The sequence below is a fragment of the Rhinolophus sinicus genome, chromosome 1 (assembly GCF_057876585.1).
Source record: "Rhinolophus sinicus isolate RSI-liver-muscle chromosome 1, RSI-T2T, whole genome shotgun sequence".
Classification (NCBI taxonomy): domain Eukaryota; kingdom Metazoa; phylum Chordata; class Mammalia; order Chiroptera; family Rhinolophidae; genus Rhinolophus; species Rhinolophus sinicus.
In genome coordinates this window covers 7561487-7589060 of record NC_142501.1, presented here as the reverse complement: position 1 = coordinate 7589060, position 27574 = coordinate 7561487, and the positions used below count along the sequence as shown (strand labels likewise).

At 51.9% G+C, this 27574-nt stretch overlaps 1 protein-coding gene and 1 pseudogene across 1 annotated transcript; one reads left to right on the top strand and one right to left on the bottom strand.

Moving 5' to 3' along the window:
- Positions 1-4115: 4115 nt before the first annotated feature.
- On the bottom strand, positions 4116-7422 carry LOC141568852 (DAZ-associated protein 2 pseudogene; annotated as a pseudogene).
- On the top strand, positions 7058-27391 carry SERHL2 (serine hydrolase like 2). The gene is made up of 12 exons (XM_088792495.1): positions 7058-7148; positions 9103-9252; positions 9369-9482; positions 9820-9861; positions 10268-10287; positions 10810-10884; positions 12267-12379; positions 13041-13120; positions 20361-20395; positions 24875-24957; positions 26344-26437; positions 27255-27391. The coding sequence occupies exons 1-12, from the start codon at positions 7058-7060 to the stop codon at positions 27372-27374; spliced, it is 1017 nt and encodes a 338-aa protein (XP_088648621.1). The 3' UTR covers positions 27375-27391.
- Positions 27392-27574: the final 183 nt, after the last annotated feature.

Genomic DNA, 27574 nt, shown 5'->3' with positions numbered 1-27574 from the left:
CCTGTTTCATTCTCCTCTGCTCTCTGCACATCTGATTTTTTCCCCCTGCTACTTAGGCGGCAGGGGTGGGTGATGGTCATACCCACAGCTCCATTCTAAACACAAGCCCCACCGAAAAAACCAACAAGCCAGTTTTAAAAAGCACAAACAACTTGACATTTCTCCAAAGAAGATATACATGGCCAATAAGCACAAGGAAAAGTGCTCAACATCATTAGTCATTGTGGAAATACAAATCAAAACCACACGAGGTACCATCTACACCTCCTAGGATGGTTATAACCAGAAACACAGAAAATAACAAGCATTGTTGAGGATGTGGAGAAATCGGAATCCTGTGTATTATTACTGGTGGGATTGTAAAATGGTGCAGCCCCTGTGGAAAATAGTTTGGCCGTTTCTCAAAAGATTAAACACAGAACAACCACTTGACCCAGCAATACCCCTCCCATGTGTATATCCGAAAGTATTGAAAGCAAGGATTCAGACAGACGGACTCGTACACCAATGTTTGTAGTTGCATTATTTACAATAGCCAGGACAGCTTTGGTTTGCCCAAGAAATACTGCTTGTACACATATCTTGACGCACACGTGCACCAGTTTCTCTGGGTTTTATACATAGGACAGGAACTATTAGGTTACAGAGTATCAATCTTTAGCTTTAACAGTTGATGCCAAATTCTTTCAAGTGTCCCAATTTATACACCCCTTCAGTAGTTTCTTTTTTTTTTTAAATTTATTGGGGTGACAATTGTTAGTAAAATTACATAGATTTCAGGTGTACAATCCTGTAATACATCATCTATAAATCCCATTGTGTGTTCACCACCCAGAATCAGTTCTCCTTCCATCACCATATATTTGATCCCCCTTACCCTCATCTCCCACCCCGCAACCCTTCAGTAGTTTCAATCGCTCCACATACTACTCAATACCAGTGTTACCAGACTTTCTAACTTTTCCCGATCTACGGGAAATGGTATGAACCAGTCTCTAGTGAAGTAAACAGAAAAACTCTAGGTATTGGAACAGAGGGAATTTAATAAGGGAATCTTACATAAGGACCATGTTGGCACAGAAGGAGCAAACTAAGAAAAATTGCAAGATTCGTCCTTACAAGAAGCTGACACAGCTCCTGGGACTGAAGCAACAGTAGAGGTCTCCTCCATCACAGGCTGCTGGGAGCTGACTGAGGCGCACCTGACGTTTTTTTGGGAAGCACAGAAGGGGGTCCTCTTTGGTGCCGTTACTATAATGCTGGAGGTACTCTCACTGTTTCTGGTACCTTCGCTCTAGCCTCCGAGAGCACCTCTTTCTAGCCTCTGGCTCAATGAACTTTTACTGTTTACTCCTAACTATTTCCTGTCCTCATCTGGACAGTACACACCAGTACCACTCACCCAGGTCAGAGCCCTGGAGTCACCTCGAGGCCCTCCTCTGCCAAATTCCTCTCCACTCCTCAGCCTGTTCTATCTGTGCCCTCTCCTTCTTGTCATTATGGACTGCCCAGTGAAAGGGACGGCGTCTCTCTGGTCCAGCTCCCAGCACAAACCACCTGCTCAGGAAATGTTTCTTTGATGAATCTGACAATATAAGGGCTGGGGACAGATGAACCACAAGTTCCCTTCCAGTTAGACATCAGGCACAAAGAGAGAGAGTGGCTTCCCTTTCTACCACGAGGCAACAGGAGGACAGTGGTGGCTGTGCTGAGTGTGGTTGTACCGGGTGTTGAACTGAAATGTTTTCATACCTGATGGTAAAGAGCCTCTGTGCGCCCTTCCCCGGGGGCTCCCTGGGACCCTCCGCAGCAACAAGGGGTCAATGGGACCTGAGCCTGGAGAGCGATGGCCGTTTGAATATCACTCTGAAGGGTGACTTTAGGAGGAGAGTTGGCCTCACTGAGTCCAAGATCTGTTGGTTTTGGTGAACTTCATTTTGTGACTTTTTTGTTTTTAAGGAGGGTGCAGCTCACAGTGGCCCATGGGGGGATCGAACCGGCAACCTTGGTGTTATTAGCACCCGCTCTAACTAACTGAGCTAACCAGCTGCCCCTATTTTGTGACTTTTAAGGTCTAATTGAAATGAGATGAAAACCCAGGGTCCCTGAGCAAAAGAACTAAAAGAGCAGCCGTGGATATTCTCAGAAAGGCCTGCTACTTAGCCCCTCGAAAAAGAGCTTTTGTTGCTTGAGAAGAAAGAAAGAACCGTCATTTCCCTCCACCACCTCAGTCACCTTAGGACTCTGAGGAAACAGGTTAGGCGCACTGCCACGGGGGTGTGATGAGACAAAAAGGAGAGGGAACAGCTAGCCTGCCAGAGGGTGCTTAGGCCACTGTGCCTTATGCCAGTAAGACAGGGCGGGTGGCAGCCACTGCCTGAGGGCAGTGGAATATGGAGAGCTCATATGACTATGCATGACAACCTGGGGACTGGGTGTCAGCAAATGATTTTCAGTAATTCCAGAGTGTTTGCCCAGCTGCCCTGGAGTCTGTCACTCACCCTGAAGCCACTGGCACCAGGACCAGGAAAACCACAGGGACACAGCATTTCTGTCCGTTTGTCACTTTCAGGCATTCAATGTCCTCCCCTGTCCCCACAGGCTCACCAGCCACTCCTTCTGTCCCCTCAAGCTGGGCCATCACCAAGTGGCTTCATTTCTGGCCATACACTATATTCCCGCCTCAGCACAGGCATTCTGGAACCTGCGCCCAACCCAAGAGGATCTGCTCAGTCCTTTGTTTCTCTTCTTTTTAATCTTTGAATAGTTTGGCATGTGTTTCTTAAAATCAAGGACAGTCTCTTACATGATCACAAAGCAAACGTGTCAAAATTGGGAAATTAACATTTGATAAAACAGTTATCCAACCCACAGACTTTATTCAGATTTCACCTGTTGTCCTCGTCCACTGTAAAACGAATTTTTCAGGTCCAGGATCCAATCCAAGGTCACCTGTTACATTTCAGTTGTCCCGTGTCTTCAGCCTTCCTTTTTTTTTAGGTGTAATGCAACTTCATCACTTTATTCAAATCTTCAAAATAGTCTTTAGTCTACATTTTTAGTATAAAAAAATCCACAAGTTAAGTGCACCACAGTGTAGAGAGACGTACGATGCTGAACTTCCGTAACAGTCAATGGTACAAACATCACATGTACAGAACATAAAATTTAGATGAACTGAAATTATAAAATAAAATCCAATTGCTGAAAACACAAATCAAGATATTAATGATCCCTGAAATATTCTTAACCCTAATGAGATTTCACTGGGCCCAAGTCATTTTGTAGTGGGCCATTCACAATATCACCCCATTAACCCAGCTTAGGAATTCTGGGGAACCATGAGGGGCTGCATGAGACGCTTGGACAGTAAAAGGCAACCAATTTTTTTTATCTGAAAATTCCCCTTAATTTGGCTGTGAAACCATCAGGCTTCTGCAATGCATCCTCCTCCCTGCCCTCCCCTCCCCCATTCCAAAATATTGTTTATAGTAGTTTGCTTTGCTATCCTTTGTTCAAACAGGCTGAGTTTTTCTGGCACCAAAGCAAACTTGGGTTTGATTCACGTGTGAAAAGACAACCTAAGAGGAGGGTCCAAAAGGCACCCTCCAATTTTGCTTCAGGAGATGCAAAAGCAGAAGTAATGGGTCTGATTGGGGCCCAGAGGGGGTTCAGAGGATCCTTGTGAAAGACTAGTTACAAGATGACAAGTGGGGTGAAGTGCAAGGAGAGAAGGAAATCAGTCTGACTGGCTTTCTGTCCTGCACCATTGATTCAATGGAGATTGGCGGGAGGGCATGGAAGACGAGGGTTGAGGGTGAGATGTGGGACCAAGGATGGAAAGGAAAAGGCAGGCCACTAATGCGTTTCCTTTATAACAAGTAATATGCACCAAAGACTTAAAGGAGATTAAAGACCAATCGGAATAATTTGGCAACTTTAATTCTTAGGAAGATCAAAGTTCCCTCCAAACCTAATTTGATGTTTTATTACTAAAAGCAAAGACCAGTATGGTACAGTATTACTCCAGAGGAATTAAAGGAAGAGCCTTAGGGCTGCTTTACCCACATTCATTTTATGAATGGATACATCCCTTACCTCAAAATGCTTTAGGGAGGTACTGCTACCATTACATGGTTCCTTATTAAGTTTGGAAAGTGCCTGAAAGTTTGGGCACCAGAAAGACACCTCAACAACATGTGTCTAAACGGCAACTTCAGGTTAATATGACAAAAGCAGTTACATTGTGAGAAGTGTTGAAGGTAATGTGATGTCTTTCTCGGCACAGAGGTGGCCTTGGTTCTTCACCAGATGGTGTAGCCACCATCTGTGCCACCCATGAAGTAGTTTCCCTTCCACTGAGTTACGAGGACATTGGCTCCCTGCATGACTGCAAGCTGAGCAGCATTGGGAGGGCATCCAGGGGGTGGTGGAGGAATGTTGCCAGCAGTAGCCCCAGCTCCCAATCTGGCACCTGCATCATACCCTCCTTCCACCAGCACTGTGGAACCAGGTGGGTGGATGGGGCCAACTGGATAATAAGCCATGGGGACTGTGGAACTTAAACGTCCCACAGCCACAGACTGGGCCATGGGCAGATACAGGGAGGCGCCAGGAAATGCAACTGACATGGTGGGGATGGTGGCAGCCCCTAGGTGCACCAAGCTCCGACGACAGAGCTCTGAGGAGGCAGGTGAAGCATCAGTATAGGCTGGAGCCTGAGGGAGATGCAAAGTCTGAGGCGACACAGGATGGCCAGGAGGCTGCACGGGGAGGTTGGCTGCATTGGATATTGACCTTTGCTGTTCATGGTGGCTGCGGGGCTGGTTTGGTTTGGCGTCGCAGACGGTTATTTTTTTCGTTCTCTTCCTGTTCGTGTTCACTTCCGTGTCACCTCTTCAGCGTTCCTTTATCTGGATCAATCTTAGTGTTTCTCGGTCCTTCTCAACTTTGATATTTTGAAAAGATGGGACCAGTTATTTTATAGAATGTTCCGTCCCTCGATTTGGGTTCATCTGATATTTCATTCGGTTCAGGTTACACGTAGGTGGCAAGAACACCCCAGAAACGACACTGTGTTCTCATTGATCTTAGAGGGCGGCAGTTGACTGTGACTTGTTCCCATACTGGGGATGTGTTGGAAGATTAACAGTTTCCCTTTGTAATTAATAACTAACCTGGGTGGAGATTATCTGAAGATTATCATGTGAATATCCTGCTCCTTATAGTACATTGAGGGTTCTTGCTGGAATCAAATTACTAAAATGATTGCCTGATTGTGATTTTTAAACTCAATCATTCCTTCTGCATTTCTTAGTTAACATTTTACTGTAAGGGCCTTTTCCTTCTCCCTGACTTACTTAGTTCTGTCAATATGGGTCCATGGATTCTGGTTTTATTCAGTGGGTGATATAATCCATTACTATCATTACTTATTTTGATGCTCAGATTGTTCCAGATTTGGCCAGTGGGAGCTCCTTCAAGCTGGTTTCTGTTCCCGTCATTCTTTGAGCACTGAGCTTTTGCTTGTGAAACAAGATGGTCCAGGCTTACTCTCCCAGCTCCAGCCTTGGACTCAGTCATTTTGCTAAGGACCCTTGATTCTTGTTAGTGGGGAGTGATATTAAAACCCGAGCTCTGGAAGCGAGGTGTGCTCATTGCGACCGATGTGTCGTCACTCTTGTCCTTTCAGTGGCCAGACTGGGGAAAATAGCCATTTCATATAATTCTTGCCTTTCACAATTTTATATTTGTAGCTCCTTTCTCTCACCATGAGAAGCCTGGCTCCCAACAAAATCAATATATTTACTCCTTTGCTCAATTCTGCAATGAACACGAATTAGCCTCAGAATTACCACACCCACACCACCATTAACCAAAAAAACCTACTAACCTATTAAGTAAAACTTAAGTTTTCTTTGCAGTTCTTTTGGTCCTTTTATCTTCAGACTGAGGGGAGTGAAAATACTGTGGCTAAAAGCTACTTGGACTCTTTTCCATTTTTCTTTAATATGGTTGTTACCCATTTGATATACAGTTAAGTTTATTTGTTTCTGTTTGTTTCCAACTTTGAAGTTAAAAAAAAATCCTTGTTGATTTAACCTTTGGCATTTTAATTATGATGTGTCTTGATGGGGGCCTCTTTGGGTTCATCTTGTTTGGGACTCTCTGTGCTTCTGGACCTGGATGTCTATTTCATTCCTGGGGCTGGGGAACTTTTCAACCATTATTTCTTTAAATAGGTTTCTAGTCCCTTTCTCTCTCTTTTCTCCTTCTGGGATCTTTATGATTCGAATGTTGTTGGTACGCTTGATGTTGTCCTAAAGGTCCCTTAAACTATCCGCATTTTTTATAATTCTTTTTCCTTTTTGCTGTTCCAATTGGGTGTTTTCCACTACCTTGTCTTCCAAATTGCTGATTCAATCTGCTTCATCTAATCTATTGATTCCATAACATATATTCTTCATTTCAGTTATTGTATTCTCCATTTCTGACTGGTTCTTTTTTATGTCTTCTGTCTTTCTGTTGAAGTTCTCCCCGAGTTCATTGAGCATCCTTAAAACCAGTGTTTTGAACTCTGCATCTGATAGATTGCTTATCTCTGTTTCATTTAGTTCTTTTCCTGGGGTTTTTGTCCTGGTCTTTCGTTTGGAACATATTTCTCAGTCTCCTCATTTTGGCTGTCTCTCTGTGTTTGTTTCTATGAATTAGGCAAAACAGCAACCTCTCTCGGTTGTGAAGGAGTGATCTTGTGTAGGAGCTAACCCTTTGTCAATGTCATTGTCTAAAACCCTTCCTCACCTGTGGGGGGGTCCTCCATGTCCCCAATTTATACATTCATTCATTCACAACAAATATTAAGGCTTGCACCAAGGAACTGCTGAGGACAAACGACATGGTGGGAACACGGTGGATGCCGCCAGGGTGAACATTAACCATTAAACAGTCACCCCACCTTTAGCCCTACAGTGCAAGCCAGTGAGCACCCAGGGGGTGTTCCGGGGCTGCTCCCCAGTCCTTTGCCAACTCCTGGGCCCGCAAGGGGCTGGGGGTGGCCATGGGCACTGCCCTGGGGATCCTGCCACCTGATGAGACAAGTGAAGAGTTAACAGGAGCGAGCTTGTGGGCTAACAGGAAGAAGCTGACCGGTAGCCGCTTGGCTCTGAACCCCTGGCTAGCACTGCACCTGAAAACTGACAAGCGCTTACACCCATCATAGAGAGGAACAGAACAGTTCCCAATTGCAACAGCAGCCCCCTGCAAGCTGACACCCATTATAGATGGGAATAGGACATTCCCAGGAGAAGACAATTGTAACAGCAGCCCCCTGCATGCTGACAAGCACCCTACATCATTTTTAGAGAAATATAAAACTCTAGCTAAACAGGAACGGGTGCAGCTGTTTCTCTCAGACTGCCCTGGCAAAACTTCTGCTAGTAGCTACAAACAGAAATCTCTCTCTCTCTCTCTCTCTCTCTCTCTCTCTGTCTCTCTCTCTCTCTCTCTCTCTCTCTGTCTCTCTCTCTCTCTCTCTCTCTGTCTCTCTCTGTCTCTCTCTGTCTCTCTGTCTCTCTGTCTCTCTGTCTCTCTCTCTCTCTCTCTCTCTCTCTCTCTCTGACTTTTAATACATCTTTTCTTACTCTTGTAGAGTCCTGTAAATTCTTTTACATTCTGCGACGACCAGGGGTTAATTCTATGCCAATACACCACCCACAAGTCAAACTGAGCCTTCTCCACTCCCTGCGAAACCGCTCAGGTGTAACCCCCAATATGGATGTCCTTTGGCCACTGACCCCAGAATCCCCAGCGGCTCTGCTCACGACTCCGCTGAGCCAACCTTTTGGGTGGTTTCCCTAACGCAGGCGGTGCCTCGGAGAGCGCCCAACTCCTGCAGGCGAGAAGCTAGGGCCAGGTCACGTTGGCGGGCTGGGAGGGAGCCTGGGCAGAGATGCAGGGCAGGCCTAGGGCTGGCGAGATGAGCTGGGCCTCTGTGGGGCAGGGGCGGGGCCTCCGTGGATACGGGGCGGGGCCTCCGTGGGGCGGGGCGGGGCCTCCGTGGGGCGGGGCGGGGCCAGATAATGATCTCCCTGTCCCTGGGCTCGACTTTCCAGCGTAGAGTGACTGCGGCTGTACCACCAAAGGACGCGTGCGATGGGTGAAGACGTTGTACCCAGGGGCCGTTAGACAGAAGTGGGGGAGGCTACGTGCGCTTCCATCCGTCCATCCACCTACTTGGGACCAGGCCTCCCTTCTGGGAGTCACGTCTCTTTCTTCCGCAGCCTGGGAAGCGGGCTGAGCCCCACCCGCGGGGCTGGGGCACGGGGTGGGAGGGTAATGGTGGCCCCAGTACATGGCCGCAGGTGGCCTCGCAGGGTTCTGGGAGGCCCCGGTTAGAGAAGCAAGCCCATGGGGGTTTAGGGGCGCGCAGGTCTCCAGCCCATGGGGAGGGCCAGCAGGGTAAAAAGGGAAGCTCTGGACCGTGGAGAATGCAGCCCGGACCAGAGTGGACCTGAGACAGCGTGGTCAGGACAAGGGGTCGGGTCACGTTAAATCCTCAATCCGCCTCGTCCTTCCTGGGACGTTGGCCATGGACTGCACCTCCCTATGCCTCAGTTTCCTGGTCTGCGAAGGGAGAGTAATAGTGATGCAGCTTAACTGTGAGGATGTGGGGAGAGGGACCACCCCATCTGGCCCTCAGTGAAGACTGAAAATGTTGGCTGTTGTTATTACTGTTTACTCCAGTTTTACAGAAAAGGAAACAGAGGCTGGGATTTTGTTTTTGTCTTTGTTTTTCAGTAATTTGCCCAGAGTCACGCAACCAGCAAGTGGCAGAGCCCAGACCTAGCCAAAATCCCTAGCCTATTCTAGAAAGTTCTGCTGTGAAACCCTCCCAAGGTTTTCCTCACCCAGTGGACCCAGTTTATTTTTCCCTCCTCTGGGGATCCCCACACCCACCTCTGGCTCTTTCCCCATAACCCCCTGGAGGTGGCCCAGGAGACCTGAACCCCTGCGTAGCATTGGTGCCCTGGACATATTAGGGCTTAGAGGAGGGGCTCAGGAAGGGGGCTTCATGACTGAGTGGGGGGCTCTGTCTGTTGTCAGGTCTGTTCTCAGAGCTGAGGCTGGCTGTACCCTGGGGCCACATCGCTGCCAAAGCCTGGGGCTCCCAGCATGGCTCCCCTGTTCTCTGCCTGCACGGCTGGCTGGGCAATGCCAACTCCTTTGACAGACTCATCCCTCTTCTCCCAAAAGGTGGGTTGGGGGCTGAAAGGAAGCGGAGAGGCCAGGTGGCAGGACAGCAGGAGAATGACAGAGGGGAAGACAGCTGACCTAGACACCTTCTTCTACCTCCTTTATCTCTGTCTCAGGCTTTTATTACGTTGCCATGGATTTCGGGGGTCATGGGCTCTCGTCCCACTACAGCCCAGGTCTCCCGTATTACCATCTAAACTTTGTGAGTGAGATCCGAAGAGTTGTAGCAGGTGAGTAAGAGGTGGAGTGTGTGTGTGTGTGTGTTGGAGGGGTGCTCTGGGACACCCCCTCTTATCAATGAAGTGGGGTGTGGTAGCCAGGAAACAACACTGGCCTGGGGGTGACCTGCCAAGAATTCATGGGTAACTTTGGGAAAGTTGGAGAAGGCTGCCAAGAAGACTTCACTTTCTCCTGGGGGCTCCACTCCTAAAGTGGAGCTAGGGCCCCGCTAAGCTGGTCTCCTGAGTGGGGCACCCAGGTGCTGGGGGGGATTTCCCGAGCACAGGGACTGCAGGACAGAGGGTGGGGGAGGCGGGGCCCATGCAGACCTGCTCTGTGTGCTTTCAGCCTTGAAATGGAATCGTTTGTCCCTCATGTGCCACAGTTTTGGTGAGTTCACTTTGGCCAGTTCACCTGACCTGGGCTCCCATGGTGGGGCTGCGAAAGAGGGAGAGGAGTTGGGGCACAGGTACCTCTCCCCTGCACTTCTGGGAACTGCAAGGAGAGATGAGGAGGTTCTTTAGACACTGACCATTTGCCCTCAGGCCTCTCCTCTGAGGAACATGTGGCCCCCGTAGGTAGCTATCTCCCAATGTGACCTTCTGAGTGGTCAAGTCTGATGAAGGGGCCACCTGGCCCCAGGGAGCCCCAGTTTGACAGCATATACAGAGCCTGTCTACTGACGGGAGAGAGGAACCAGGCCCCTGGCCTGAGGGTGGGTCAGCCCCTGGGAGGAGGTTCTGGGAGGATTTTGATTGCTGGGGCGCATCAGCCAGACTACTCTTCTGTCCCCCAGGTGGCAGTGTAGGTGGAATGGTGAGTAGATGGCTTCACAGTGACCACCGCTGGCCCCCAAGGGTGCGCCTTGTGGGGTGGGAGAACAGGAGGAAGAGGGGGAAGTTACCTGGGAAAGGAAGTGCCTCCTCAGCTCCGTTTCAAGCCAACATTTTATTAGCTAGCGCTGGTTTGCTGTGTAGATTGCAGTAATAATTCCTATCATGGAGCGGTAAGTGGAAATGCAGACTCTGGTGGAGTTCAGAGCTTTGACAGCCCCCGGCCCGTCACAGAGAACCCTGGAGTCCAGCCATTGCCAGGGCTTGGAGCTCTGTGCTGGGTGTGGATTGCGTGGGGGGGGGGAGGGGGGGAGGGGGGGGGAGGGGCACAGAAGGAAGGTCCCTGGAAGGGGTAGAAGAGTTTTGTTCTAGCCTCTTGGTCAGCACCCTCCCCCCAGCCTGAGAGATGTTTCAGGAAACACCAGTGTCCCCAGAGAAGAGTTTGAGTCCCTTTTCCTTCAAGTTCCTCTCCTATTCATTCTTCCCTTTTTGTGTCACATCATAGTTTTCCTGTATCTTCCCTGAGATGGTAGATAAACTCATCTTGCTGGATGCAGTCCCTTTCTCCCTGGACTGTAATGTAAGAATGGCGGCTTATGTGCATGCCCTCAGCCCTGTCTCTTTCAGTGGATACCAGGGAGGTGGGAGGAGGTGGCAAGAGGGCAGACAAGGGGAGTCAGGGGGCCCCCCAACAGAGAAAACAGGGTGATGTTATACTGCTTGTACCCTTAGGAGTGGGCAGGGAAAGGGTGCTGGGGCCTTTGTCATACTTGGAAGCCCTGTGTGTGGCCTGGGATCTGCAGAATGCCAGGTCGATCATGAAGTGACGGGGTGGGAGAGGGTAGGAGCAGTGGGCTGAGGAAACTCTGGGGGCATACAGCCTGGCCAGCCCATCCACACTCAGGCTCAAATGGCTTTTTGATGTGTGAACATTGCACAACTGCACACAACAGCCCTGAGTGTGGGCTGATAGCAAAAGTGCTGCCCCCCCATCCCTTGGCACCACCACCAATGACAACAACCAGGGCTGTCCCTGCTCTGAGTGCTGGCTCTGCCCTTTACCTGCTGTGTGACCCTGGGCAAGTCACTTCACCTCTCTGGGCCTCAGTTTTCTCACAGAAAATGAGATTGGACTAGATGACCTGGGAGGTGCAGGTGCCCTGCCAGCTTCTGTCATTCTATTCCCGAGGGCTCAACCTTTTCGGTTGTGATAACTCCTTCATCAGTTTCAGTTTTCTTGTCTGTCAAATGACTACAAGCTCCATAAGGGCAAGAACCATCGCTGTCTTTTTATCACCACGTGCCCAATCCTGGCACATAGTAAGTGCTCAGTAAATGTTCGTTGAATGGATGGGTGAATAAGTCATGAGTTATTGTGAGGATCCAATGAGTCTGGGTCTCACTTCTTTACATGTTTCACCCACTGAGTTGACAAACATCCCACGGCTACTCCACGCAGTGCACTGTGGACAGGGCCAGGCTGTTCCCAGAGTGAGCTGGGCTGGAAAGGGGTACCCTGAGGGGAGGCTGGAAGCCTCTGCACTGCACTCCCCGCCAGCCTCTGCGCCACTGTTCAGAGTGATAACATTAGTTAAACCAGATGAAACGGCCAACCCTGGATAGTTCCTGACTTATGGACCCTAATATCTCACCTTTGCAAGCACTTGGCAGTTGACAGAGATTTCCTTCCCCCTCCTTCATCCAGTCTGACCCCTCCAGCTGTCCCCCGCCGCAGGCAGGGCTGGGATGCCTGTGACTAGGCAGCCAACTTGCTCCAGACCACAGTGCTAACTAGCAGGGGCTTGTCCGGTGCCACCCCTCACTGGGTCAGAATGAATCACCAGCTAAGAGGGTGCACAGCTGAGGGGCTGCTGAGGGCAGAGGGTGGAGCTGGGGGAGGGGCTGGGTCCTTTTATCTGCAGGTGAGAGCCCCACCCACCCAGCAGAACCACGAATATTTAGGAAATAGAGAACTTTGTCATCTACAAGCGGAACCTGATAGAGCACACGCTGCAGATGGAGAAATCAGCCAAAAAGCCCTCAAGCGTTATCAGCCGGGAGGAGATGCTACACAGGTGGGTGCCCTCAGGTGAGAAGGGGGTGAGGGGCGGCCTGGGGGGAACTGCAGGACACCAAGGAAGGAAATCTTTGGGGCCCGGAAGAAGCTTCTTTCTCCTACTCGCAAATCCAACTAAGCCTGTTGCTCTCTGCCCACCCTGGGCGTCAGGCTTCCTGGCACTCCTCAGATGCCCAGCTTTGGCTTTATCAGCCATTTGTCCTCCCCACTCTATATCTGTGCCCTGGAGCCCTGTCCACCCACTTGCTGGTCCCCCTTCCGCTCCCTTCATGCACACTCTCTCCTTCCACAGCTTTCCTCCCCGCTCTGGCTCCCACCTGGACCTCGCTCTGCGCCCCTTGCTGAGGTCCCTGCTCCTCCTTTGGGCCTCAGCTGCTGGCACTTCTGGAAGCCTGCCCTGACTCCACCTCCCTGCCCTGTAGGTCATCTCAGGTCTGTAGGTGGTGGCTAAGGCTGCTTGGTCACACTTGTGCCTCCAGCATGCGCCAGTGTGCCTGGTTGTCAGGGCTCTGTAATGATGTGTTGCCTAAAGGAGTGAACACACACACACACACTCCCTGCTGATGTGAACGTCCCCTCCACACACGCCCCTGCCCTCCTCTCCTCTCCATCTGGCCTCTCCTCACACAAGGCTCTCAGTGTCCTTCCGTCTCCCCCAGGTTCCTGCAGAATAACAGCCAAATAAACAAGGAGTGTGGGGAGCTCCTGCTGCAGAGAGGAACCACACAGGTGGCCACAGGTAAGGCAATCACCGTCCCAGGCTGTGCTTATTGGCACTGTTCTTGGTGAGCAATGACAGTGACTAAGCTCGCTTTGGATCAGGCATAATCTATGTGCTTGCAAACAGTATCTCATTTAATCTCCCGACCACCCTATCACATCCCCTTTAGAGCAGGACGGACTGAGCCTTGGAAAGGCCAAGTGACTTGTGCCAGGGCAGACAGTACTGCACGTCCCAGGAAGCCACGTCCTGTGGGACCTTGGTCAGGCTTCTTGGGACCAAGTGTTGGGGAATGTCAGCCCTGCTGTACTGGTCCTGTGTGGTGGGCACCGGTGTCCAAAGCTAGGCTGTGAGGATGCCCTGTGCGGCCAAGCGACTTCGAAAAGGTTTTACAAAACGGAGAAGTGGAGTTGGTGGTCATCTGGCTTCAAGCAGTGTCGACCCGTATCTTCTGCACTTTGTTCTCTGATATGTTCCTTCACCAAGAGCGTGCTCAGTGCCAGGCCCGAGCTGGGCTGCAGGGAGCAGGAACTGACACCACCCTCTCCTGGGGGGGTCAGTGTCTCTTCCAGCACAACTCCAGAGGGTGCCATTCACAAGTGACCTCGCTGGAAATGACTCTCCCGGGACTTGAGCAAGGAGGAGGCCGGGCAGGAAGCACATTCTAGGAGGAGAAATGGACGCTAAGTCAGTAAACAGACAAATCAGTAGATGTTTCATTATAACTGGAATAAAAGGAATGTAGCAAGTGCTCTGGAAGACACCCGTGGGCAGGCCTGCTCCTGGAAGGGACTCTCAGGTGAAGGAAAAGCCCAGGCAGACAGTGTGGTAAGATGGAACATGCACTAAATTGAGCGCAAAGACCAGGGTTCGATTCTTGACTTTGCCGGCTCAGCCATCTTGGCGAGTCCCTCCTCCAGTTAGACGCCTCTGGTTTCCTCGGATGACAGGTCTTGTGGTTTTTGTCCTCCTAGGCTGATTGGATCAAGCAAGGTGGTGAATGTGACTTCAACCAAGGAGGCAGGGGTCAAAAACCTAAGAGCCTATGGGAGCTGGGCAAGTTATGGAATAATCCAGCGGCAGCGAGCGAGGCAGTAGGCAGTGGAGGGGATTGTGGAACTGGCCCAGCCACGGCTTATCATGTGGAATCAGTCTAGGATGGCCCAAGTCCTCAGCTGCTCCTCTGTGCTGGGTTATTTTCTAGTAATTAACAATACTCTGTGAGGTCAACTGGACTACACGGTACCTAAGGCTGTGTTGGCCTCAGCTGCCAGTTCGCAAACTGTCGTGGGGGCCTGTCGTCGTTATTATTTCTGAGACTCTGTCCGCTCCTCCTCCAAATGCATCTTGGAAAAGGGAGGTCCAGGGCACAGGGCCATGGGTCCAGTCTTCCCGACGTGCCCACACAGATGGGTGGCTCAGAAGTGGGCTAATCTGGAATCAGACGTGCTCTGGCCAGGCTGCGGAAGCCGATTAGGCCAGGCTGGGCTCACATGAAATGGTGACACTGAACCAACTCAACTGTCAAGGGGAGTGGGAGAGGAGGGCGGGCTGGGAAAGGGGTGCAGGGGGAGTGAGCAGGTGACTGGATCGTTGTGTTGGGAGCAGCCCCTCTGCAGCCTTTGTGGCCCTTTAGGGCCCGGGGTTAACTTAAAAGACTGGGGTGGGTTGACACTGGGGGAGCTGATGTTCCAGGCTCCCCGAGTCCTTTTCCTCAGGCCCCAGAGAGCCCCCGACAGCCCCCATTCTGTTCTGGAGCAGGGCAGAGGACTGGGAACTTCCATCGTTCAACCTGACGTCTCCAAAATCCGCATTCACCTCCTAGGGCTGCCAGCCCGCAGAAGTGCGCTGGACTGGACAGCTTAAACAGCAGACATTTTACTCCTTCCCTGTCCTGGAGGCCAGAAATCCAAGGTCAAAGTGTTGGCAGGGCTGTGACAGACTGTTTACGCCTGTCTTCTGGCTTCTGGTGGCCTCACGTGTTTGTTGGCATTCTCCCCAGTCTGTACGGAGTGTGTTAGGTGACAGCAGGCTGACGGGCTCCGCGTGGGGCACAGCTTGCAGTAGGCTCTCCAGATAGGACACGCCAAAGAGGTGCAGGTGAGGGAGCTGGTCACACAGAAATCCAGCAGGAATGTGATCCAGGCAAAGGGAGCCACCGGGAAAGGCTTGGGAGGCTTGAACTTGACCCTGCGGGTGGGTGAAACCAGGAGGCAGTGAGCCAGTGTAGGGAGAGGCCAAGTCCTTATCTTATCTGCATTCTTATCTGAGTCCTGTCTTAATACTGGCCTAGACCTTCTGGCAACAAGCTGGTGGTGTTGGCTTGAAAGAGGGATGAGTCCAGCTCTGGTTGGGGTTCCCTAATGACAAAGGACACGCCAGTGTCAGCATCCGGGCCCTGCAGCCTGCCCACCTTGGGGGACGCTCAATCCTCACCACAGGCTGGATGGGCCTGGGGTTGCAAGCAGGATTTGTTTGGGTTGTACAGTTTAAACACAAAATTTTGGCATGAGGGGAATTTTGAATAGGTTGTTCATATTTAAAATAGAAAGATGTTATGTAAAAATGGAGATTTTCAGCTTCTTTTGAAAAATGGGAAGACCTGGCAACACATTGTGTGTTCTCCACAGGCAACAGTGGCTGGCAGACTCCGCTGCCATGGCGTGTGAGTGGGCACTGCACTCACTCTGCCCGGCTTCTGCTGGCATCTGAGTCTGTGACCATGGTAGTTCCCAGCAGACGAAGGGGGAGGGAACGGGTTGAAAGGTTCTCTGAGGTTTCCATCCAGGGCTGATGTCATCCAAAGAGTCCCACGTTGAACCACCAGTCCTGGACCCCTGCCCCGGGCAGCCTGTGTGCTCCTGCCTGGGGATGACTGAGAGAGCAGAACCGGCCTGCCGAGCACTCCTAGAGTAAGCCTGGGGGGGCTGGGGACAGATGCTAACCAAGTCACATCACGTTCATGGTTACCTAACCTGGGGGAGGGGCGCCCAATCTGTGGGAGCCCTGCCCAGGGGCCCAAGGATAGTGAAAGTGTGCCCAGCGAGGTGAGGAAGACAAGATGGCATGGGGAGCGGTCCAGACCCAGGAAACACAGGCGCTGACATTGGCCTCTGCGTGGTTGTGGAGGGAGCTGGCAAGACAAGTTAGTGGGAAATCCTGCCCGTGGCAGGAGGAAGCCATCCAGTTTGAGGACCTGACAGAAGGCCAGGAACTTCGAGAGGGGAGGCGAGTGGCTGCCATGGGGGGTGGAGGGTAGAGGCTGGACGGGGCAGGGCTCAGTTAGCTACCATTGGTTGATGGTTGATTGTGGTGTTTATTCCAAAAGCAAAGGGAAGCTCTTGGAGGGTTATAACTGGACGGTGGGAGGTGGGGAGGAAACAGCCTCCAGCCCTGCTCTACTCCCCCAGGGCTGGCTTGCTCTTTCTGCTGACCAGCCCCCATCCCGAAGCTCTCCAGGAGACCACCTTGAGTCCCCTCATGAGAACAAAAGACTCTCCTGTCACCCAGGAGATTCCAAGGAGCTCTGTGTCAGGTACTGGGTTCAAAGACCAATTAGAGTAAAAGATGCTCCTTAGGAAATACAGGTTTAGGAGCTCTGCCAGGAGCCAGGGACAAATACTAAGATGTATTTCTTATCCTATCTCACTATTACAGCCTCTAATTATTGGCTGTGGCGGGAGAGGGGGTCTAGGGTTCTGATAATATCTCCTGCATTCAAAACTCTATTCTTATAAAATGTTCCGTTCATGTAACTTTTCGGGGCTCTTGAAACTCTTGGAGGTGGCGTGTCTCCTGAGCCACCGGCAGGCCTGAGGAGTCCAGCTGTGCTGGTGCAGGGTCTGTCCCTCCGGCCCGGGCCCAGCCTCCCTCCTCGTTTTCCTTCTGGGGAAACAGAGGTGCGGACCTCGGCCTCTGCGTGGCTGACAAGACAAGTTAGTGGGAAAGGCCAGTTGCACGGCTGCTGGCACGTGGTGTCCCTGGGATCTGAATCTGATTGAGAAAAGGACTGAGCACTAATGTCTCTCACTCCACAAACACCGGGGCCACTTGCTCTTCGATCTGAGGGCTGGACTCCTTATTTAAGGGACGTCTGGGCTGGCACGCTGGTCTGAGAAACAGTTCTTGCAATACAAAGGCCACTGTCACAGGGGAGGCAGACAGAGAAGCAGCTGGGCTGTGGGGGTGCCCGGGCAGTTCAGGATGTGTCAGAGCAGGAAGAGGGGTCGCAGGGAGGAGGAGCCAAGGCCTCAGGACCGAGCAAACAGCACAGTGGGGGTCCCCAGATACTTTGGGGTTCACCCCACCCCCAAGAGAACCCCCACTGTAAGCTTTTTCACATCCTCTGAGTAACTGGAGCCCAGGCCCAGAGGAAGGAGGAGGGCAGCGAGCCCAGGCGTCACCAGGGTCCTGCACAGACAGCAGGGGCCTGTCCTTTGTGCAGGGAGGTCATGGCCAGAGCTGAGGGTGGCCCAGGGGCCTCAGCCTTGGTTCATTAGGCGGACATATCTAGAAGTACAGTGACCAGAAAATCTTCCAGTTACATGGTCCTTCCAGTTACATGGTATTTTGAGTCACAAATGCCTGACCAAGAACCTCTGTCAACAATTAATCATCTAGATGTATCATCTAAAAGTTCCATCATCTCTAGAGGGGGGACCTAATCATTATGGGAAATAGCTCGCCTTCACGTTTCCATAATTGTTTCTTTCTTTCTCGGAAAGCCACTTCGCATTCAAACATCAGTCTTGCAGGGGGGAGTCCCAATGCCTCTCCCCCGGTGGACCCTTGCCCAACATGTCCCTCAACCTGAGGGGTTGATGGCATGTCCTAAGGGCTGAGCAGAGCTGCCCTTCTGTTTTTACTTCTTACTCTGATATTACTTTCTGAACAGGTCCTGGATCACAGGGTTTAAAAACCACTATATAATTACGGGCCCGTCTTGCTGGGTCTCACCCCATTCCCATCTATCTTGTTCCTCAACTCACCCCTTTTAAATTGGTTCCCATCCTTCCAGAGTTTTCTTAGGTAAGTACAAACGTGCAAATATATGCCCTCATTGCCCTCGTTTACGCAGCAGGTCCCACTGTAGCCAGTTCTGTGGCCTCCGTGCTCCTTACTATAGATCCGGGAGACTGGGCCTCATCCTTTGCACAGACGCAGAATGTCCCCCACGTGACCTGGAAGCTAATTTAGCCAGTTCCCTCCAGGGAGACACGGGTCGTTTCCAGTCTGCCTTGTTAGGAGCAGGGCTGCACTGTGCAGTGGAGCTCCTGGTTTCGCAGGTTCAACAACCCATAGAAGGTGGGCACCACACAACTGAAAACCACACTGAGGTCGCACTTCTCCCCTGGTGAGGGTAAAGGCATTGCCAGGTGCCCTCCAGGGCTGTCCCTTAGCTGCCCGGCCTGCGATGGATGAGAGACCTATGTCCCTGGCTGTCACACGATTGGAATTTTTCCCATTTGACAGGTGAGATCTCAATGTGGTTTTAATTGGTTTTCATGGTAAGGATTAGTATCTCTTGTATTTTTTTCTGACAACTGTATGTTTCTGTTCTCCTGCCCATCTTTCTGTTGGGCTGCTGGTCTTTCCTCAATTTTTAGGAACTCTTCATATGTTGGGGAGATTGAATTACAAATACTTTTTTCGCAGGTTGTCATTTATCTTTTGGCTTTGCTTAGAATATTTTTTCTCTTGTTTTTTCTTGCAATGCAGAATTTAATGTAATTGAGTATGTCTTTTTTACGGTGTCTGCATTTTGAATCTTGGTTTAAAGCTCATGTTTGATTCTAATACTGTTTGAGATTGAGTGTCTGCATTTAAATATTTGCTTCATTGGGTTTTTATCTAGTGTACAGGGTGAGGTCTGGATCTGCCTTCATCTTTTACCACACGGCTCCTCAGGTGCCTAACGCCAGTTTTTAAAAGTCTCTGTCTTTGCCCTCATGGACGTAAGCGGCTGCCGCATCATACCCTGACTGCCCATCTCTGGAGCTCTGCCTTTCGATGCGCCTGGCAGCCTTCTTAGCAGGACTACGCAGTTAAATTAGTGAGGTCTCACAGCGTGTTTTGCTATCTGTAGGACACTCTTCTTTCAGGCCTCTTTTTCAGAGTTTTTCTGCTATTGTTGTTTGCTTAGTTTTCCCTATGAACTCCAGAATTGGGTACTTTACTCCCCCCTCCCCCAAATCTTGTCGGTGTATCATGTATGTCTAATACTAATGTTAATAATAGTAACAACACTTGTGCCCATCACCCAGCCAAAACCACAGAACAGCACCCGTTCCTTTGTACCCTGACCTTCCCCACCCCTGCCACCCAGAGGCAAATACCTGCTTATTCACTCAGCAAGCACTTTTGAGCCCCTGCTGTGTGGCAGGTTCTGGGGACCCCGCTGTGAATACGAGACCAAACCCCTTGTCCTCAGGGAAGCTCCGTCCTAGCAGAAGAAAGAAGCAGAGAAGTAAATGACAGAGTGTGTGAGAAAGTGCTGAGTGTTATGGAGAGAAATAGACCAGAAGGAGATGGGGAGGCTGCAGTGAGATGGTCGGGGAGGCATGGCGGGAAAGGTGGTATTTGAGCAAAGACTTGTGGAAGGGACGGAGCCGCCTGATTCTGGGCGGCACGATTGTGGGTTTTACCCAGTTGACGTCTGCCATCTCCCCACTGGAGAGGGTCCCAAAGGACCACCCCACAGCTCACTTGTCCATCCCGCTAACAGCAGGCAACCTGCACGGTCTGTGCTTCTATGCCCTCCGTGACACTCCTGCAGCCATTTCTCAAGGGGACATTTCCCAGGCGTGGCATTGCTGGGTGTCTGCCGTCCCTAGTGAGGCCAAGCTGTCCACCATGGGGATTGTGGCAGAGAACCAAGGCTCCACCTGGACCTGGGACCACCCAGGCCTCTCAACCCCTCCAGCCTTCCTTTTACCTCTGTTTCTCTTTGACAAGTGAACACTCGACTCTTAGTTACCGGTTATTTCCTGGTGTTTAAAGATCTGCACAATCATTTTAAGGTTCTCAGAGGACACGTGTTAACTGTTCCCACCACCATCCTCCTGGGCCGCAGGCACCTGTGTGGGCCGCACTGGTCCACAGCCACAGGGCTGTGGACAAGCTCTGAACCCCGAGGACGTCAGGGATGGTCCCTGCCAGTCCAGGCTGAAGAAATGAGCCCCAGCTGGAGGCCCCAGGGTCCCCAGGGAACTCACCCCACCAGGCGGTGCTGAGGTCAGTCTCTGTGCTTTCCTCCCAGGTCTGACGCTCAACAGAGATCGGAGGATCACGTTGGTGAGTACAGCTGTCTTCCTGCTCCATCCACGCTCTGCCTGTCAGCCTCTCTTTTTCTTCTGTGGTAAAATATACGTAGCATGATACTTATTTTTTAAACCATTCATAAGTGTACAATTCAGTGGCATTAAGTACATTCACGAGGTTGTGCACCCATCACCCTCCCCCAAACCTTCCCTCATCCCCAATATGAACTCCATACCCATAAACACTCACTGCCCATCTCCCGCCCCCGCCCCTGCCCACCACCATTCTGCTTTCTGTCTCCAGTGTGACTACGCTAGGGATCTCATGTAAGTGGAATCATGCAGCGTGTAGCCTGTGTCTGGCTTCCTTCCCTTAGATAATATTTTCAAGGTTTATCCGTGTGGTAGCGTGGGTCAGCATTCCTTTTATGGCCCAATAATATCCGGTGGAGGGATGTGCCGTTCATCCATTGGACACGTGGGTTGTTCCCGCCTTTTAGCTACTTGTGAACGATGCTGCCGTGAACGCGGTGGGAAAGCAGCAGTCCGAGTCCTCTTCCAGGTCTTTCGCATCTACATCTAGGAGTGGAACTGCTTGTCCATGATAATCCTGGGTTTTACCTTTTGAGAAACCACCAAATGCGTCCCCAGTGGCTGCACCATTTTACGTTCCCACCAGCCACATGAGGGTCCCAGTCTCCCCACAGCCCTGTTAACACTTGTCATTGTCTGTCTTTTTTGATGATAGCCACCCTAGTGGGTGTGAAGTGGTGTCCGGTCTCTTCTGAATCCTCGCTCTCCTTATGGCAAGGACTGGGGGCGAGGGAGAGGTCCACCAGCCAGCAGATTCCTGAAGTTAAGATGTGTCCCAAACCGGGCAGGAGTGGGGCTTGCTCTGCACCTGGGAGAATGCAGGGCTGTCCAGGCTTGGGGCCCCCGAGACGGTGCCTCTGGTGTGTGTGCTAATCCACAGGGCAGCTCCAGAGACAGGAGCTGTTGTCACCCACATTTTACCACCAGGAAACTAGGTTGAGACAGCACAGCTGGCGGGAGGGGCTTCACACCCAGGAAACAATTTAAAAAACAAACCATGACTGACACACAGGTGTCCACAGAGCAAAACGTGAAAGTTGGCTGCATAGATTGTGTCAGGTCATGTCACAGGTCAACTTGCAGTCCCATCTGTGTGTTGTCATGTGTGTTGTTATGCAGGGTGTCCTGCAGGGTCTCAGCTCCCGCTCCCCGCACAAGAACACAGGACATGGTGAGGCCAAAAAGGACCACGGAGCCATAGATAGGGGAGTCATACCACTATAGTCTCGCTGGCGGCTGGGTTGGAGACACAGGAAGCAGGAGCCACAATATCGGCAACCTTCCATCCACTTCTCTGCCATCCAACCTCACTTGCTACCTGCAATCCGCCGTGCTAACTGCAATCCGCTCTTGCTAGCTCAGCCACCATCTTCTTGCTAGCCCCCATTTGCTGCTAGCGTAGCCACGGCAGTTATATTAGTGGCCAATGGCTCACTGGTTACAGCTGACGGCCAACTAGCCACAGCTGATGGCCATCCGATCACAGTTGATGGCCACTTACTACCTGAGCCAGCACCTTTCCACGTGAGGCCGAGAGCCTGGAAACAGCACTTCTGGCTGTCCCCACACGTGTCTATGTACATAGACACGGACTTGTTTTAGGGCCTTTCTGGCCTTCTTTAGGTTTTTACATAAATGGTTGCAAATGCGTAAATTAATTAACTGAAGGGCAGCCGAGAAGGGTGTGGTCAGGAGTTTCTTAGAGCAGGTGGGACTTGTGCTGGGCCCAGGGCGGTGGGATCCAGGTGGGTAGAGAAGGGGAACATTCCAGGTACTTGCTGTCACAGTGGCAAAGACTGGGAGTCAGCTCAGTGCATCTGCTGAGTCTGCTGAGATGTAGGTGGGGTGGGGTAGGGGATTCCTCTAGTGAAGACTAAAAGGAGAGGGGCTGGATAACAAAAGGACTTAGGGCTGGAGGTGTGACAGGAACACTTGTAGAAACTCAGCTGTGTCCCCCACAGGGAGGCTGTGTGACCTTAGGCAAGGCACTTACCCGGAGTCTCAGTTGTCTTGTGGGCAAAAAGGAAGTTTGTTCATTTTACTCATTATTCACTCATGCTGACAGTTAATGAGCAGCTGGGAGGTGCCGCCCCTGGGGTCGCTGACAAGCCGAGGTCACGGGGACTGGCCTTAGCACAGTGCTGTCACTACAGGTGCTCACAGATGCTGCTCTTACTGCAATTGTTTGACGGTGAAATGCTTTGCACGAGACAGTCATTAGAGGTAGGAAGCTCTGGCCTCCAAGGTCGCTGAAATCTGCTGCCCAGACCCGGCTTGGACGTGAGGTGTCCAGGACATCCACCAAGCGGATGGGAAAGTTTGAGTTTTGTTTTTGAGCTGACTGGGATTTGTTCTTTTTCTTTTTTTTTTTAGTTTTTAAATGTTAACCATTTTCTTTTTTTTTAAGAATACTATTTTTTTTTTTTTTTTTAGATTTTATTGGGGAAGGGGAACAGGACTTTTATTGGGAACAGTGTGTACTTCCAGGCCTTTTTTCCAAGTCAAGTTGTTGTCCTTTCAATCTTAGTTGTGGAGGGCACAGCTCTGCTCCAGGTCCAGCTGTCGTTGCTAGTTGCAGGGGGCACAGCCCACCATCCCTTGCGGGAGTCGAATCGGCAACCTTTGTGGTTGAGAGCACGCGCTCCAACCGAGCCATCCAGGAGGCAGCTCAGTTCAAGGTGCCATGTTCAATCTTAGTTGCAGGGGGCAGAGCCCACCATCCCTTGCGGGACTCGAGGAATTGAACTGGCAACCTTGTGGTTGAGAGCCCACTGGCCCATCTGGGAATCGAACCGGCAGCCTTCGGAGTTAGGAGCATGGAGCTCTAACACCTGAGCCACCAGGCCGGCCCTGGGATTTGTTCTTAAGAATGGTGTGAGCATGGGCCAGTGAGCTGCGCCCTCCACAACTGGACTGAGGGACAATGAGTTGGAGCTGATGGGCCCTGGAGAAACACACTGTTCCCCAATATTCCCCAATTAAAAAAAATTTTTTAAATGAATGGTGTGAGGTGGGAGCATTTGAGATCTTGCTCCCCAGCATTTGTCAGTTTGGCTCAAAAACCTCTGCCGTAGGGAGTGGGGCAGAACAGCCAGGCTGGGGGCCCAGGCCGGAGCTGAGTCCTGGCGCCATCTCCTGTTAGCTGCTGACTGTGACACAGACTTTCTGATCTTCGCCGAAGCCCTTCACACAGGCAAGACCCACCTGTCATTTCCTCATCAGGCGCTGTGCCTTGGGAGGGGTGGTAACATGTGGCACGTCCGGGTCCTCGGTAAAGCTTTGCTCATCTGTTGCAGACGATGTGCGAACCTGTTGCTGGAAAAGCACCCAAGGTCATTGTGGCCTGAGGAGCAGGAGATGGCTGGGAGGGGGGTCAAGGCGGAACAAGGGCAATGGGTTTTGAGGGCTGTGACCAGAGAGGTGTGCGCACGTGCGAGTTTGTGTCGAGTTTTATATCCACTGCGATGGTGTAAGAGTATTGGGCATGACTTAACAGTCAATCCTTACGGGAGCTTTCCTGAATGAAGCCACTCAATACACATTTATCCTGTCAGGCGCGAGCTGAGAGCTGCGGACTCAGGCCATTCTGGTGCCATCAGAGGGTTCTCAGACGCCAGCACAGTCCAGTAGACGAATAATGTGACTTCATGTAACTTTACGTCTCTAGTAGCCGTATTAGAGGAGTAAAAAAAAACAGGTGAAATCATGTCCAGTACATTGAAAAATCAGTATCCAAGATGTTATCATTTCAGCACGTAATCCGTATAAAACACTATGAAGATAGCTGACACTTTTCCCACTAAGTCTTCAAATTCCAGTGTGCAGTCTACACCGACAGCGCATCTGTGTGGACTAGCTCCATTTCAGGCACTCACAGTCACCCGGGGCTGATGGTTCCGTGGCACAGCACAGCACAGCCCATCTTAAATGGTTATGATGGTGCTCAGGGCTGATGGAGGCCGGCAGGGACCGTGAGGGCATCATGGTGCGTGCATTCTACAGTGGCTTAAGCAAATCTTTCTATGGAAACTGTGCAGGCCCGGGGCTGGCTGGGCAGCACTGCAGGGCAGCCTGTGGATAGGGAAAGGGGCTGTGCAGGGGCCACACCTCAGTCCTAACTCTAGGCCCAGAAGTAGCCCGAGTCCCTTCTCTGCATTTAGTCGCAAGGCCACACCTGACTGTAAGGGAGCCTGGGAAACGGCATCTGTTTGGGCAGCCATGAGCCCAGGAAGTACAAATTTAGGGAAAAGTCTGGCCCATGGCAGTCAGAGGCCTCTGTTGGGGAGGTGATGTGGCTCCGTCCTGGGGTAGATGGTGAGGTGGCCCCACCAGGCCCCCCACTGTCCCCAAGAGACAGGCTTTGCAGCCACAGCAGTGCCTGGTGCCTGGCCGAGAATTCACTATGGTTCTGTCTCTGCAGCTGGAGAATGCCTTCGATTTCATCAGCAGGGAGCAGTTTGAGCACTACATCACAAAGCTACCAACCCGCACCCTATTCATCAAGTAAGTCTGCACCTAGCGCCTCAGAGCCGGAAGCGCCAGGAACCTCCGGTTCTCCGGGAGACCTCGCTGCCACCTTTCTGGGGAAGTCCCCAGCCGCTGGTGTGTGGAAGGCAGGCACAGCGCTGGGAGGGCTTGGGAAGCAGGGGCAGGGAAAGGACTACACCCCTCTTGACGAGGTGTCTGCAGGGCCCATCGCAGGGCAGTCTGGCTAACAGTGGTCTGGCCCTTGCCCATCCGTCCTCCAGTTACCCCGCACCCCTCCGCTCCCCAGGCCGATGGGGTTCCTCCCTCTGCCTTCCTCCCCTCCCCCACCCAGCCATAAGGCCACCGCCTCTGGGTCCCACAGCAGTGAACCCCCTTTAATGTGGCAGAGACACCACTCCCTACTCCACTGCAGCCATTCTGGCCGTGGCATGCCTGAGGCAGGAACTGTGATTTCCAGGGACACATGTGTGTCGCTGGTACTGAGCACACGGTTTAGAAAGCATGGACTCCAGACATGCAACACACACTGCACACCCACTCAGACGGCTAGACTCAAAGTGAGAGAACAGACGGTAAGCGCCTGGAGGAGGCAGAACACTCACGCTGCTGTGGGACTGCCAAGTGGTGCGGCCACTTTGGGACACAGTCCAGCAGCTTCTCAAGCCAGTAAGTTACCACGAGACCCTCTGCCCCAGCAGTGCCACTCCTAGGTGTGTACCCAACATGTACGCGAAGGCTCACAGCAGCATTATTCACAACACCCAAAAGGTGAGGCCACCCAAACGTCCGTCCGTGAACAAGCGAAATGGGGTCTAGCCGGCCAGTGGACTCCTCTTCAGCCATAAAAAGGAACGCGCACTGTCGCGTGCTGTAACATGGGTGAACCTTCTTACGCAGTCAGACACAGAAGTCCACATACTGTATGATTCCATCCGCATATAAGTCCCAACAGGGAAATTATCTCTAGAGACAGAAAGTCAATTAGTGGTTGTGTAAGACTGGGAGGTGTGTGTGTGTGTGAGAGAGAACAGCTTTGGGATTTTTCTTTTTGAGGTAATGAAAATGTTCTACCGTTGACAACTGACTAATTACACAACGGAGTATACTAAAAACCATGAATCATACAATTAAAGTGGGTGAAATTATCTCAGTAAAGCTGTTAAAAAAAGAAAAAAAGCATAGATTCCAGAGCCGTTCAGATCCTGACTCTGCCATGGAGTGGCCGCGGGTGGGTCCTGGGACTCTGCTGAGCCCAGCTGGTGGCGCCCATGGTGGGCCCTGAGTGCGAATGGGTGTATCTGAATTCAAAGGGACTCAGCCGTGGGCAAGTCAGAGGGCAGCGCAGGCCCGGGCAGAGGGCACTGCGTGGAAGCAGACCTGAGATGAACCCTGGTTTTCCAGAGCAAACCAGGGATATCATGGTGTGAGAGAGAATGCCGCTAACAAGGAGACCCTGCGTTTCATGCTTGACAAGTTGAAATCTGTTTTAAAAGAGGTACGTGCAGGGGGCTCAGGGTAGCTGGGGTCTAGGAGGGGGGCATCAGGCACTTGGCTCCACTGCACCCGTCTCTTGTCTTGCACTGGGATTCCCGGTCTGGCTCAGCTCCAGGCCTAACAGCTGGCCCCGCAGGAGCTACCAGTCCTCAGTCCAGCTGGGGCCCATGTGAGAGAGCGCAGGTACACTGTTCACTGGCAGAGTCTCCCAGTTTTACTCACATATCCCCGGACCAAGCCCAACTCAACCAGAGGCCATCCCACAATTTTCTAGGGTCCCAAATGGGAGCAGTTGACTAGTCCCCTCAGTGGGTGCTGGCTGTAGGTAGGGGTGGGCATCCAAGTTGGAAGGCTGGGATTTGTGCTGTGACTTTGTCCCTGGGAGCACCTGGCGTTTTATGATCACGCAGCACAAACACCTGACCCTGGGGCCTCTGCAGACACCTTGGCGTCCCCAAGGAAGGGAAGCCTGCGTGGGGCTGGTTGGCCAGCAGGTGGCGCCTTCCTGTCTTGTGGGCCGGTATCCCAGGCAAAAGTGACCTTGGAAAGCTGCTCGTTCTTTTCTTAAGTGGACCTCATAGAATTATCAGAACCAGCAGCAGTCTGACCCCTGGCCCCACAAATTCACAACTCAGAATGGCCCAGAACCCCAGCTTGGACAATCAGGCCTTTCTCACTGGCTTAGAGTCAGGGCCTGACTTGCCCATGGGGTACTGTGAACAGACTGGGGTGCAGGGAGGGGAAGGGGCACAGACCAGAGGGCCGGCGGAACCACCTCTCTGGGCCACCACTCACCACGTGTCCCCTCCCTTCTTCAGAGGTTCCAGTATGTGGAAGTCCCAGGCAATCACTTCGTCCACATGAGCCATCCCCACCACGTGGCCGGTATCATCAGCGCCTTCTTACAGAGCAGGGACAGGATCCCAGCCCAGCCGTAGCCCTGGGCTACTGAGACCTCGCACTCACCACTCAGCACCCAGACGCCCAGCTCCCAAGCCCCCAGCCAGGCCAGGCCTCACGGTCTTGAGTGGCAGGGACGAGCAGAGGGGAGGTGTGGGGGTGAGGCTGCAACACTTGTGACTTCACAGGGGAGGCTGTCTGTGGCTGCAGGAAGGGGCTGGGACAGGCCACCCGGGCC

What these genes read in the sequence shown, in the direction of transcription:
- SERHL2 (XM_088792495.1), top strand. Translation starts at nt 7,058, where the DNA reads ATGGGCACTGCCCTGGGGATCCTGCCACCTGATGAGACAAGTGAAGAG. An exon ending in GTGGCAGTGTAGGTGGAATG is followed by an intron (nt 10,288 to 10,809) that starts GTGAGTAGATGG and finishes GTCACATCATAG; the next exon opens with TTTTCCTGTATCTTCCCTGA. An exon ending in TGAAATCTGTTTTAAAAGAG is followed by an intron (nt 26,438 to 27,254) that starts GTACGTGCAGGG and finishes TCCCTTCTTCAG; the next exon opens with AGGTTCCAGTATGTGGAAGT.